The sequence below is a fragment of the Mesocricetus auratus genome, unplaced genomic scaffold (assembly GCF_017639785.1).
Source record: "Mesocricetus auratus isolate SY011 unplaced genomic scaffold, BCM_Maur_2.0 Super-Scaffold_100018, whole genome shotgun sequence".
Classification (NCBI taxonomy): domain Eukaryota; kingdom Metazoa; phylum Chordata; class Mammalia; order Rodentia; family Cricetidae; genus Mesocricetus; species Mesocricetus auratus.
In genome coordinates this window covers 17,330,807-17,346,027 of record NW_024429199.1, presented here as the reverse complement: position 1 = coordinate 17,346,027, position 15,221 = coordinate 17,330,807, and the positions used below count along the sequence as shown (strand labels likewise).

At 41.1% G+C, this 15,221-nt stretch overlaps 1 protein-coding gene across 3 annotated transcripts in view; it reads right to left on the bottom strand.

Annotated features, from left to right (window-relative positions):
• Nucleotides 1-15,221, bottom strand: part of Ncoa7 (nuclear receptor coactivator 7) — a 137,155-nt gene that overhangs the window by 24,072 nt on the left and 97,862 nt on the right. For all 3 annotated transcript variants that reach the window (XM_005065771.4, XM_013110208.3, XM_040728440.1), the window contains exon 10: nt 14,564-14,732. In XM_005065771.4, coding sequence (XP_005065828.1) covers nt 14,564-14,732 — 169 coding nt within the window. The remainder of the gene's footprint in view (nt 1-14,563; nt 14,733-15,221) is intronic.

Sequence of the window (15,221 nt, the reverse complement as noted above, 5' to 3'; positions counted from 1 at the left end):
CACAAAGTACTTCACTCTCATAGGGAAGTCATAGTCTACTGTATATATATTATTGTTTCAGTTTTGTGTTTTTATGAAATCCTTGAGTGTGCATGAGTGGCTCTCTGAGTCTATGTCTCTTGTGCCTTTCCTTCTGTTTGTCTAGTCCTATTCCAATATATTAGTATGGTTTTTATCTTTTACATTATATTAACTACATTATATTATAATAATCCTTTAGAAGCCTATTTGATTTCTAATAAGAGACAGAAAGGGAGGTAGGTCTAAATGGAAGGGGAGGTGGGGAGGATCTTTGAGGAACAGAGGAAGAAACTGCAATCAGGATATATTATGTGAGGGGGAAAAGAAATTTCCCTACTACTCTCACAAGAAGGTAATTATTATGTGCACATATTTTTATTTTCCCTTTTCTTTTATTATTCTTTATTTTATCTTCCCTTATCCCTACACCAACAGCTTCCTCATTCTTTCTTTTATAGCTATCCAATACTTTACCAGGTAGGCCTACGTAGTTTATATAGCCATTCTATATAGTTGGACATGTGAGCTGTTTCACAGATATGCTGTCACAAATAATGCCATGAGCAATCCACTCTGTTTGAGTGCCATTTCCCATAGGTACAGATAAAGCTGCTGTTTATCTTCCTAGAAGTAGGGTTGAATTGTCTGCCATGCAAGTACTTAGCAAGCTCAACCCTGCTTTGCTCAGATGTGTTCAAAGGTAGTGTGGCTGCAGAGTTGGAATGTACTACCAAAGAAACAATCTGATGCAATGATAATCATACAAACATAATTTTAGAAAACTAGATTTCCCTATGTAGGGATTATATTACTTTTGTCCTGTACATCTCCCTCCTGGCTGTTAATTGAGAAAACATGAAATGAATCACTACTCCAGAGAGGTTTGATAAGTATATAATTCTCCAGGCTTTCTTTAAAAATGTAGCTCATTGTAAATTTGCTTGGAGCAGGGACATAGTGGAGAACCAAATATATTCCTCTCTAACTTTTATAAAAGAGTCATATGTTACATGGTGTATGCTCATATTAGGGGAAAAATCAAATTTGGGCAGCATAAGTGGCTTCCCGATTGCGTGTGGCTGGCTTTCATGTAAATAGAGGAAAATGGCTTCAATACGTAGGATATAGTCAGCCAGGCCTCAGCGTCACTGGCAGCTGGACCGTCACTCACAGCTGGCTTGTCACTCACAGACAAGCCCCAGTGTTTTCTGTTGGCCATAAAATACTTACAGAGAACATCAGTCAGATGAGGACACTCTGGACAAAGACCACCAGACTACTGCTGTGTGAACTCTGATAAAAGCCCGAGTTGTCCAGCCACCAAGTGGCCATGCATGCAGCTATACCTCCCTGAATACATATCGCTTCCACTAATAACATCACTGTGTCTGTCTACAGTGCTTTCTAGGTGAGCTTTCCTCAGATGTCTAATCCCAGAAGTGATTTGTTTCCTGACAATGGTTCATTTACATCATCACCAGTACCTTACTCAAAGCTAAACCAGTAACTCCTTCCTAACACGTCTCCTCCCTTCCACAGGCTTCTAGTGCTTGGGACCAAACGCTGGGATTGGTAGAATTTCAATATCTAAATACATTCAAAAGGGCAAATCACGAGAAATGCCCCTATGCGCTCACAAATAAAGGTGATGGCTTCACCGATTTCTTATGCGTTTGTAGTGTTTTGTAAGTAGGCGTGAACATACAGGCTCTTTTGGCAAGTGCACTGCCACCAAGCCACACTCACAGCCCTTAACACATCTTACTGGGTTACCAGTTCCCTAGAGTGTACTCTTCCATTGCAAAGAGTTGTTAAGTTTCAGTGAACTCTAGTGGGAACAAGCTGGAGAGCATTGCACCTGTGACAGAGCTTCCTGAGTGCCCAGTGACTGTGTCAGTGACCCTAATTTTCTGGAGCATTAGCTCTGGTTGGGATTGGATATTAAATTCAACCCATTATCCTTATATCTAAGGGATGAGGACTCTGAATTCAGCCATCAGTATCCTCCCAGAACTATGTCTCCTGAGGTGGTCAACAGGGTTCTCTATCACCCACACTGCAAACTCTCTGCTTATTCCACATTGTTTCTCAACTATTTTCAAGTCTTTTTCCTGGCTGATGACATTTTGATGTTTTTTTAATCACAAAGTACTTCACTCTCATAGGGAAGTCATTGTCTAGGATGACACCGATGAAGGAAGCATCCAATCTGACAGAAGCTGAGCTTGCGCTGGACTTTATTTCTTTGTGAAACTGCAAGGAAACCAAGATGAGGGACAGCTTCAGACTTAGTTCTGCATCCCTTCTGAGACATTTAAGACACACAAATCGTGGAAGTGCAAGTCTATACAGATTTTAGGGAAAGAACCAATCTCAGAAACTTCTAGCCACTTCCCTCTTTGGTAACAGAAACATCAACATGGCCAAGGGTTACCATCTCCATCATTCTGTTTAACTCTAGAGGTAAGTAAGATGAGGCTGACTCAGTATTTCTCAGTGAGAACATAAATGGAACACTATCTGCTCAATGGAGACAACTGATTCCCACAATTCACTGGGAAGGTGAATTTGGGTAGAAGGCTAAAGAAAGACAAGACTGAAAAAGGGTCAGAGCGCTCCTTAAGGGAACCCACTTCATCTGAAGTTCGGTGTGGCTGAAGCCTCTCTGATATGCTCTGATGGTCATAACAGAGGCGAACTCAAGGGACAGCATCCCCTTCTGTACCTCACTATCCTTGAGGGACAGCATCCCCGCTGGCCTGGAGGAGTGCTCCAGTCTAGCCTGGTTATCTAAGGGAACAAATTTGAGTGTGTGATGATGCTGATGCTCAATTTTGACCGTGCCTCCTGCCTCTGGCCACGCTGGGGAAGGAAAAAGATGCATAAGTGTATGTATCTTTCTTTCTTGGGAGCTGTAACAAATGGAGGCAGGGGAATGAAAATGAGGACGTGACACCTCCAAGGTATTGTGGAGGAGAAGGATTTTATTGTAGACGCGAAGGAGAGCGCAGCCAGGGGCATCTGGAGGAGTCCAGGTTGAGCCAGGTCACGAGAGGAGAGAGATACGAGGTGGGGGTGGGAGTGGGGGTGGGGTGGGCGGAGGGCGGGGCTAGAGGGCAAAGAGGCCAAGAGTGAGCCAAGAGAGGAGCCGCATAGGTGAAATGTTAGGTTTACACCAGAATGAAAAGCTGGAGGAAGGGGAGCGGAGCTCCTGGGATGGATGGGTTTAGAGTAGGCGGCAAGGTGAGACATGCTAGGAGGAGACATGTGTCCTGAGTGAGCCTAGAGGCCACACATGCGCAGTGGCATGCTAATCCACACCACAGTGTTAGCCTTTTGCCTTAGGTTTCTTTGGCAGAGGACTTGTGAGTTTTGATGTAAAGTGTTCCAGTGCCATTCTTTCTAGAAGTATTCGCAGTCAGGGCAGCAGTCTGGGATGCTCAGGTAAAGAGGCTTCCTTAAAAACCAATGTCAAGCCTCTTCTAGGATTGCCAAATTTTCAGTGAACGATCAGTTTTAGTTCTGGGTTTACCGATGTTCAGAGTGGCAGAGTGTGAAGTAGCCAGTTGTGGGTCAAGAGAAGTCAGGCCCAGCCTCATACTCTGAATGAGCTCTGGGCATAACCGATGCTTAGGAAAGACAAGGCTTCCCATAAAGGAAAAGCTACACAGTGACCCTACCAGTCAAAGATTGCCCAATGTAAAGATAAGGAGCTGAAGACACCAGCAATGGAATAACATGCCCAAACACTCCTTCCCTAGGCATGTTCCAGCCAGCTCAGGCTGACTGCCTTTAGAAGAATTCTGTAGATAGGTCTATTTTCTGTTTCCATAGACAGAGGTCATACATCACAATTACTTCCTTGGTTTGGGGCTTTGAACAAAGTTTATGTAAATATCAGCAGTGCCCCTGCTGGCTCTCAGGGCCCCTATTCCCAGTTCCTACTTCTGTTTGTAAACTTCCCCATTGTAGGCACAAAGTGCAATAATTCAGGACCAGGCCTCACCAACTGGTGTGCACACTGAACTTAGGGAAGTGGCTGTAGGCCCTGTCTCAGTAGCTACAAAAGTTGTCTCTTGCCTGGGAGGTCACAGCGAAAATAAGATGGCAGACTGCAAGGTATATTCTGATAGAAAATGTGCAGGTCTTTTTTTGTTTTTCCAGACATCTAGACTACTATCCCACCCTTACTTCTTTTAACATTAGCTTCCCACATAATATTAATATGCCCTCACTTTCTCATGTAGTCAGGGACATCATCTGAGGCAACTGAGGGAAAAGTAAAAGGAATTTAAACACTCTGTTCCACAAGAGAAAAAGTTTAAATTGATTTAAAACTAGTTTCCTAAAGTTCAAAGGTCCTTGGAGACCAAATAGAAGGGATAAGTGTCCTGTCCCATCCCCTTTCCCAACTCTTTGTGTTTAATTCCCTTCCCTTTGTTTATATTATAGGATCTGTTTGTGGGCCAGGGAGAGGATATGACTGAATTACTGTTGCCTTCAGTTTACTTAGCTGAAGTCTTGGGCTGGTTCTTTTTACCTAATGGGGATTTCCTAGCTGTTAGTTTCCAGAACTCAGTAGACCTCAAGAACTAAACCTCAGGCCCCCAGCTTCCCCACTTGTTCCTCTGGATCCCACCTTGTCCATCGCTTCCTTCCGACTAGACTCACATCTTCTGCGTTCATGACCCCTCTCTGCTCAGTTTCCCCCAGCTATGGGGTCTCTCCTGGAGTCACACAATTCTATGTCAATCCAGCTACCCTCCCTTGTGTTTTGACCCTGTGTGCTCGTCCCTTTGGCCTTCTTGTTCCCTTGTGCGTCCCACGATCACACATGGCTCCTCCTCTACTCCTCACAGTGCCATTAGACCTCTCCCCACCATCGCAAGCACTCAGCCTCTCTTGCCCATACCCTCTTTAGAGTCCCCCTGCAACTTACCATAGTGATCTAGCTCACCACAATTCCTCTTTGACTGCTGTCACCTTCCTCTCTGCACCTTACCAGTCCATTGCTGACCAGGTGTCCCCATCCTGTCCCCTTACTCTCCCACCTCTGGTCTATCGTTCTGTGTCCTTCATGTGGATCCTTAAACCTACATGCATTTCTCCATCCTTAAAAGAAGAAGAAGAAGAAGAAGAAGAAGAAGAAGAAGAAGAAGAAGAAGAAGAAGAAGAAGAAGAAGAAGAAGAAGAAGAAAAGGTTCTAGATATGTCTCCCTCCCCCCGGAAGTTCCTTCCCATTCTTTTTCCAGAGTGTATCTATCATTTGGACTAACACACCCCTCTTCATCCCTGACATCAGCTGTTCTGATCTGTCTATTCTTTAGTATATGCTGCTGGTAAATCAAGTCTGCCTCACACACATTCTGAAAGGAGGCAAAGGGTTAAAAACGCTGCTCCTCTTCTTACCATTTTAGCCAAACTGGTTTTCTCAAGTCACCAACTGCAAAATGACAGCAGGATCTCAATCCTTATGGCATTGACCTTAGGAAGCCTGTTGAGGCTTGAGACTTCACAGTGATTCACCTTGTGGTCTGGTCCCTGATGAATCATCAGCCTTGGGACATTATCCAGGGCTGTGCTCCTAGCCAGCACCATTACCAGTAATTATAGCCAATGTAGCTGCCAACTGTTCTTGAAGTGGTGTACTGTATTACATGTAACAAATGAGCAGAAAAACTTGGTCATGTATTGGGTCCTGGGAAAGGGGGAAGTAGATCTGGTGCTGGAGTCAGGCTAAGAAGAAAGTCACTTCACCTGGCCCTATAAAACTCTTCCAGCATCTCCCTTTGTTGTCATAGCTACATTTGAGATCCAGGCGAAAGATTTCCAAGGCCAGACCCTAGGCATGTCAATGCGCATGTGGAAATGCCCACTATACACTCCTGTGAGCCCATTTAACAGTGGTCCCTACTCTGACTCCTTGTGTCTATTTGCAAAGGTTATTTGAATGTTTATCAGAAGAAAACTCTATTTACAATGCATTTACTAAACACATTTTCTTTGGACTTGTGAATAGGAATGTGGCCACAGTTAACAATATAAGGAAATCAGTCACTAAGAGATGTATCACACTTTTGGAAGAAAATCTCTCCTAACACAGCACCAAGCTGCACCTAAGCCACAGGCTTGAGGTGGGACCTTTGAACAGGAACTCAACCGATAAGGGAGGAATCCTTACAGAAGCAATGATAAGTCCATCTGCTTACTGGATGGAGTTCTGGCCATCGGCTTCAAGGATTACATAATACCTTAAGGCCACTATTTTCTAAAGTGTCACAGGGTGTCCTCAATCACTTCAGAGTATATATAGAACACATTTTGCCAGTTACATGCTTCAGAAGGTATTATTTATAGATAAAACTAGCATTTGTGCTTCTCATTTCACAGATATTATCACATCCTAAATAATAATAATAAAAAAGGATCCCGCAGTGATTTAAGTCTCTTTAAGACAGCCAGGAAAGAGAGCAGTGCAGATGGTGTGCAGATAAGGGGCACATGTGGAGGGAAGGACGTGTGTGAACAGCTACAACTTGAGATTTTGCAATCCAGGGAACACCTATATTATTAGTGAGGAAGAGGCGAGGACAGATCTAGAGTTTAGAAAGACTTTTTTTGTCAAGTAGCAAAAAGCGGAGGAGAGATGGGACCAGGTAGAAACAAGGCTTTGTTGCCATAGCTACATCTGAGATCTAGGCAAAGACTTCCAAGGACAGACCCTAAGCGTGGCAATGCACATGTGGGAGTGCCCACACGTAATCCTGTCAGCCATCTAGAAGGGGTCTTTTCTCTCCCATGGGGTCTGCTTTAAGACAACCAGGGTATAACTGAAATTAGATAATGCCATATCCTATATGCATAACATTTTTATTATGATAGTTATGTCCAGTAAGAGATTAATAAAAGATCACAGAGTCATAATAATGTGCTGTAGTAAAATTTCTGAGTGTGGTATCCCCATCTCAAAATGTCTTATTGTACATCCTTGCCTGCCTTCTTGTGATGATGTGGGGTGATTCAATGTTTACATCATAAGATGTAAACTTAGGTATATGACAGGCACAGGCAATGGGTTGTAGCATCAGACTACAATGAACACAAACACCGGGATAATCCAACAGTCCATTTTATAATCCATATTTGTTATAGAATATTATTTTAAGATGTGTTAAATTTGTTTATGCTGTGGAACATTTGTTTAATGATGCAAAGGTGTGTTGCATTCTTTTATGTTGCATTCATTTAACTCTGTGAAGCTGTGTCACTTTGCCTGTCTAAAACACCTGATTGGTCTAGTAAAGAGCTGAATGGCCGATGGCAAGGTAGGAAAAAAAAGGAGAGGTGGGGCTGGAAGACAGAAAGAATAAATAGAGAGAGAGAAAAGGAGATGGAAGGAACAAGAGAACAAGGAGAGGAGGAGGCTAGGGGCCAGCCACCCGGCCACACAGCCAGCCATGGAGTAAAAGTGAAAATAAGATACTCCCGAAGTAAGAAAAGAAAAAAGCCCAGAGGCAAAAGATAGATGGGATAATTTAAGCTAAGAAAATCTAGCTAGAAATAAGCCAAGTTAAGGCTGGACATTTATAAGTAAGAAAAAGTCTCCATGTGGATTTATTTGGGAGCTCGGTGGCAGTCCTCCCCAAGGGGTAAAGAGTAAAAACAGTCAACAACATTGATCACGAGAAACAACCGGAAGTGCTGGCAGGAAATACAGTATCCACAGAGAAGTCAAAGAGATGATTCAATTCTAGGTGGGATGGATTACCAGATTCCATCACTGCTCTAAGTTCCACTCAATGTAAAGTTCCAGAATGCTTGCTTCTAGAGACTTCCATTTAGTATTTCAGGACTGTAGTTGATTACAGGTAACAAACATTAGGAAATAAGACCACGACAAAGGAGACTACTGCACTTGAAATCTGCTAATAAGTGTTCTTGTCATACACAAAATGAAGGCAGAAACGAAGAGAGGATGGAGGGAGTGAAGGGGGGAGGGAGAAAATGGTTACTATGAAAGATGATGGAGATGTTTACTGGCTTGGTTGTGGTGCATATTTCACAATGCTTGCAAACATGAAATGCTTTATGCCCTGAAGACGTACAATTTGTAATTGTGAACACTGGTTAAATCTAGTTGAAAAAGTACATTTCACTGTTGAGGCTCACCAAACATATCAAGAAACCTCTCTCTTGAGAATCACCATGCAAAGCAATAGCTGTAGATATCAAATGGGTAACTTAAAACTCAATAAAAACCAAAGTTTATACCAACATCCATCTTATAGGCCTTGGGCTGTCATGCTGTAGGCTGGGCTCAGTAGCAGATGCGTTCTTTTTGGTCTGCTTACTTTTTACATTAAACAGTAGTTCATATTTAAAAACTGGGAGATCTGGCACCCATAATCTGTGCTTCAGTTTGTTTGGACAAAATGAGAAGATGGAGCAACAGCAGGTCCACTCGTCCATACAACTAAGGGCTGCAGAAACTGCTCTGGGAGGCTCAGCCCCTGCCCGTGCCCTGAGCCCTACAGCCCAGTTCCTCAGGCATTTAAATAGAAAACACCCTCGTCTGTAAGACCCTGGAGGCTGTCTGAATGCTGAAATAATATTAAAACATATATATGTTTTTATTGTTGTATACACAAACCTATAGTAAAGTAGATGCAGCAAAAGACAGCAGTAATAAAACATAAAAGCTGTATGAATGCTGTGTGTGTGTGTGTGTTTGTGTGCTGTGTGCATATGTGTATCTCCATACTATATTGTACCATAGAGTATTTCCAGACCACAGTTGACCACAAGTGACTAAAATTCCAAGAGCTGTGGCTAACATCCAGGAGCCTCTGTGACTCTTTTGTACCTCCGAACCCTGTGTGCAGCACTCACTGGTGGAGATTAATTGATGTGCTTGGAGTAAGACCTCAAGCTTGTCTTGGAAGTTCTGGCACTTGGTCCTTTACAGGAAAGCACAGCCACCACTCTGCAGCATTGGCTTAGGAAGAGGGTCATTTCTCAAGAGCACCGGGTGGTTATAAAGTCAATGGTTAGCTCAAGACATTGACTCATACAAAGCACAGCTCAAACAAAGCTGTTTACTGAAGTTACTGGAAGGCAGTTCTGGAAGGTGACACATTTCAGTGAATTCAGCAAAGGGTAAAAACGCCAGGAAAAGAAGGAAGAGCAATCACCATCACAGCGAGGCTTGGTACAGTAACTATTTAGGAACAGTGAAAATACTTACGTGAATGACTAATAACCGTGAATCTATCTAGCGCTTCCCCTAAGTTGGTATTAAATAGGAAGACGCTGGCCTTATCTAGGAATTCTTTTGATTTTCTTTCCTTGCCTTTCGTTCCTAGCAACACTTTAAAGCATATTGACAGGATCACAGCACAGGCTTGGGTGTGCTAGCGGTAGAGGGCAGGGACTGCTTCAACCTTTGGCACAGAAATAAATAATAAAGAAAAATAAAAGGAAAAGATGAATGATATTCAGTACTTTTAAAATCAGATGATTTTTAAAAAATTATTTCTTATTCTAAAATATACCTGGCTAGGTTTGAACCAAAGTTGTTCCAGAGAGTACACTGTAACGAATGTTGGAAACAAGGGTTTTGTTGGCACTCACTACAGATTCCAACTTAACCCTGATCCCATTAACAGCAAGGTGGTTTCTGGTCTGAAAACTTTTTCTTAACTGTGGTTAAAGATTGCATGCTAGAAAACTAGGTCGGCATGCATAGCTTTAATTCGTCCTTTGCTTTTCTGAGAAATGCGCTATGAGGAACATTTTGCTTAGTTTCTATAAGGGTCTTTAGGACTTGGGCATCTCAATACTGTAAAAAGAGTTGAATAGGAGAACTGATTTTCTTTATTATTATAAAACTAACACAAAGCACATTAAAGAAATGCAGCCAGAATTTTAGTGGGGGAAAGACATCCTATTAAACAAAGATAGCAATATACATGCGTGGCCTATATAGTGTTAAAATAGAATACACAGAAAAAACTAAAGCTATACTGGTAAATATACATTAAAGTTAGTTCCGTGAAATAGCTATGAAAAACGACTTTCTGTTTTTGTACCAGCTACATATTATAAGTCTAAGTATTTTAGGTACAAGGACAACTAAATATGACCAAGGTTCATCTATTAGGTCATAGGCTCAGCTTATTCATGCACTGATGTAATTAATACTGTGGAATATGGATCGTGACATACTAAGTGCTATGCTATTTCTTAGATGCAAACTTATAAGAAAGCAAAAGAATCCAAGAAACATGGGTAGCAGGTAGTGGTGTTAAACGTTATGGATAACTGTCATGGTTTGAATGGGAATGCCCCCCATAACACAAATGCCACACATTCTTTCTCATCTGTGGGTACACTTTTGCATGTTTAACTTGGTAGTATATGAGGAAATTAGAAACAGGTGGGTGGGTACATTTAGAGAGTGGGATAATAGAATACAGGTTAAATTACAGAAGGGAAATACTGGTGGCAGAAATGATGCAGACAGGGAAACAAGGGGCCAGGGGAAGGCTTGACCAAAATGAAATATGTATGAAAAAGCTTCTTGAGAACCTACAAACTCATAATCCAAATAAACAGTATAAGAGGGGATAGTAAAACACATGATATATGAGAGACATAGGTGGGGCAGACATGGGGAGATAATGATTTATGCAGGGATGAGGATGGGGGTAGGTGGGTAGGAGCTAGGGCAGGGGGTATGTTAACCAAAACCAAGAGTCTTTATGAAGCCCTGGTAGTTTGTTGTTATCTCATCTGTCTGTCTATCTTCTATCAATTTATCAAATAAATATATATATATATATATATATATATATATATATATATGAGTGCCCCACATGCTCTCCTTCACCCTCTTAATCCAGATCTGGGTAAATGGGTAGTTGAGTTGAGCTGGTGGTCTAAAAGCAGGCATCCTATTTTGGGTGTTCACAGGAACATTTTATAAAAGATATGTGTCAGTCATAATTATATGCTTCAATTCAGATATTAGAATTATATTAAGACACAGACATCTGAGATAAGGAATTCCCAATTTAAACTAGATTAGATTATTGACAAAGTGGAGTTATTGTCTTCACAGTTAAATTAAGACCAAGAGTCAAAGTTGGAAAAGTTGGGATATTGTAGGTGTATAAATTGAAATCTGGAAATTTCATAAATATTCCTAGCACACCATTGCCGTCCTTAGTTGACTCAAGGGAAGTACCTGACTTTGCAAAATGCGGTGGGGACAGAGACAGGTTATGGTTGCCATACACTTAATTCACAGGAGACCATGAGTGTGCTTCAGGTAGTGTTATCTGGTTGAATTTGAAGGAACTACCAGCTGTCCTGGAGTCATACAGGTCTTAAATCTATGACAACTTCCACCAAGGAATAAAACCATTATGTTTTAGACAGTTTTAAAGACCAATGCCTCTCCAATTTCTAGTGCTTACGATTTAATAAGAATTGTTATAGGAAACCAAACAAAACCCTACCAGCCATACAAAAGAGATACCAGAGACTATAGCGGGGGTGCTTTGTGTTTGCTTTCTTTCTTATAAACCATTCATTGCTGGAGTTAAGGGACTCACAACACACTGCATAGGAACAAGAAGTGGACTTGGTAGCATTCATTTCTTAGTAATAATACAGAAAAAGGAAAACTCAAACATCTACTTAAAGAGTACTAGGAACAATAGGGAGGAACAGTGATGCATAGATTTGATAAGTTCTGTCAACCTCAAGATCCCTTTGGCTAAAAACATTGAGGTATTGGATGAGTCAAAGAGACATTTCTTGGAAGAATATGATGCCACATCTCTGTGTGAAAGGACAATGTAATCCAGAAAGGAAGCAACTGATTGGTGTGACTCAGCAATACCATGGACACCATGCATGCATTCATTTAACAGAAGGTATGTGGAAATGTTCTTTCTGAGGTAGTGAAGGAATCCAGAAACTATCATCAGAATGAGAAGGCACAGCATGGCACACCTTAGCTTCTCATTAAGATCTTCTGATGACCTTAAGCTGAATAATTCCCCAAATTATCACTAATATAAACTTCCTTTTCATAGTGTGCACTTGGAAGTCTTGGTGAGACTGAACAATAGGACCACTCCATCATCTGTCGTTTCTTAATCTAAAATGTGAATTTATGAAGGGCCAGTGACTCATGGACATACAAAATGGAATAATTTTGAGTAAATTCCCTAATATTTATCACAAAAGCTACCACAATTAAAGAATGCAACATGTCTCCAAGAAAATATTTAGTTAATTAACAATAAGTTCAAGACAGGAGATTATTTGCTACTCAAAGACAAGTAAGCCATGGTACTATAAAATACAGTGTGATGGAATTCAACAAATGACCTTCATTAAGAAGCTTGCAAAATCACTTCTATAAAAGGTCCAAGAAAAGTATTGTTTCGGCATTAAAACTGTCTTCTGTGTTAAGGAATGACAGGAAAAATAATTACATATGTGAGTTTGCTAAGTTATTCTACAAGACTTCTTGGTTCACACTGTGCCTTTCTAAAAGAAACTCAATTTACAATTATTACAAATAATATATTTTCTCAGAGAAAACAATAGATATAAATTTAATCAATCTTGCTCTTTCTGTTTCTTTGTCTCTCTCCAAATGAAGTCTAGATAACTCATAATATGGCTGAAAATTTCAGTGCTATTTCTCCTCTACCTATAAAATCATGAAGTAGACAAGTCTTAACAGAGATGGATCCATTGACAAGATTCTACTCCTAGGGGTTCAATTTGCTACACATTCAGATACTTGCATTTCTCTTAATAAATAAAATAACTGTATGAGACATATATGCCCCTTACCCATAGTCCTACTTCAAAACTTCATGAAATCCTGGGGTTACATAAGGGTATATTAAATACAAAACAAACTATGTTTATTGCCCATGTTAATGTGGGTTTGTACCTAGGAGAAAAGGGAGTTATTAGCAAATCCATTCATTAAAATCCTATTATCTTCACATTAAGCTATAATTTATTAAAATGCAGCACTTCTCCTGATGAGGATTACCGCCCTGGGCAACAATCATCTTGAAAGTGTGGCCTTGCTTAGGATTTCATTTGGCTTTATGAGAATTCATGTTACAGAAGGTGAATGAGGGAGTTCTCTCTATTTACTCATCAAACACCTATCTAGATGATGCCTGGTGACCAGTTTAGAAAAGGAAGGTGTGTGGGTTTCAGAGTCAAAATTAGTACAGTTTGTTGCATTTATTTTCTGTAAATCTTTTTATTCTACCACACATACAAAAGGAAATCAATCTTTAAAAAGAGTATTTTCTAATTTTCTTTTAAAACTCCCATTTTATATTCCACAAACATATCATTAGTAGTACACTGCTGAAGAATTTCTATGCCACTATTGTCTGTCCCCAAACCAATAAAGTCTCCTCTTTGGTGATAACTCAGATACAAAGCTCTGCCTGCACTCTCATGCTCACTGTAGAACTGATTTGTTAACAGGCAAGATGTGACGGCGACCTAAGTGTCCAGCCAGAGATGAATGGCCGAACGTAAGGTGGCATAGGCACAGAAGAATGTATTACTCAGCCATAAAGTCAGCACGGGCCTGTGATCTGCAGCAACACACAGGAGCCTAGAGAGTTAAGTGAAGGAAGCCAGGTTAGGAAAGACAGCATGCCCATTTACCTGTCTGGGCAGGTGTGGGCAACAGGGAGAACCTAGGTCATGAGTACAAAACGAGTTAGATAAAAGGAGTAAGGTCCAGAGACCTATAGTACAGTGGAGAGAGGTTAGAATAATATATTCTGCATCTAAAAACTGCTACAAGTGAGGAGTTGTAAATATTCTCTCCAAAAAGAAATGATAGGTGTTTAACATGACAGATATGGCAATTACACTGGTTTGATCATCATAGACTGTACACTCATGTATAAATTAAAACTCATATATAATTACCACCATTTTAAAAACAGGCCACCACTCCCCAACGAATGAAAACACAAATTCTTTAAAGGCATTACCCCCACTATCTACCCGGGGATCTCATGCCATGTTTCTCATGCCACTGAGTCACGGGCACACCCTTCAGAAGGTCCTAGCCTCTGCTGTTCCCTCACACTTAGGCACTGTAGAGACGACCATCAATCCTCTCTCTTCCCTGCACGTCAAGAGATTGCATCAGCTCCACCCCACCCCTTTATTCCCATCAGAAGAACATTTCCAATTTCAGATATCTAAGAGTTATCATCCTTCTTTGTTTGAAAATCAACTTGGCAGGAAGTCATGAGAATGGATTAGCATACTGTCCCTACAGCAACCTCATATATGTTGTGTCAAAAAGACCATTTAGAAGAAAACCAGCATGTACCCTTCGAGAAGAAAGTAACAAAACAAAACAAAACTATAATTAAGAAAACTCTCTTATTGAAGAATGAAATTGATATTTGGAGATAAACGATCCACAGACAACTGGAACCTTGACAGTGGACACTGTCTCAGTTCTGCTCACCTCTCACGGGGAACAGCAAACCAGTATTCCGGCTGTTTTCTTCTCTTGCCGTACTGCTGGACCATGGCGGCGGTGTGACTGACGAAGGATTTTCTCATCGGTTTTCCAACCTTGATGCACAGAAACATGGGCGGGGTCTTGCTCTTTTCTTCTTTTGAGGGAAGCATATCTGAATCACATATGAAGAAGCTTTCCTCAGTCCTGACAGTATTGGTGACAGAAAAACCTCTCAACTTACAAAGAGGGGTTGGCAACAGATGGAAACATGATTCAGCAACATCACATCAACCTAATGAAACATCAGACTTTCTTTGGCACAGACGGATAACATGTTTGCATGTTTCAAGTTGGTGCATGTCGTATGGCATGCTACATACTAAAAGCGAGGGTAAACACAAGAACAGGGAAAACATCATGTGGAACCTTAACACAACACTTCACAAGCATGCCTGTTAGTGAACAGTAGAAAGACCCCATCGTACTACAATGCTATTTGGTTTAGAATGAAAATTTCTCAAAAGCATTTTCAGCCTCGCATGGTGGCACACACCTTTAACCCCAGCACTCAGGAGGCTAAGGAAGGTAGTGAGTTCCAGGTTAGTTAAGGAAGGTGGATCTCTGTGAGGTACAGGTTACCTCTGGTCCACATAGCAAGTTC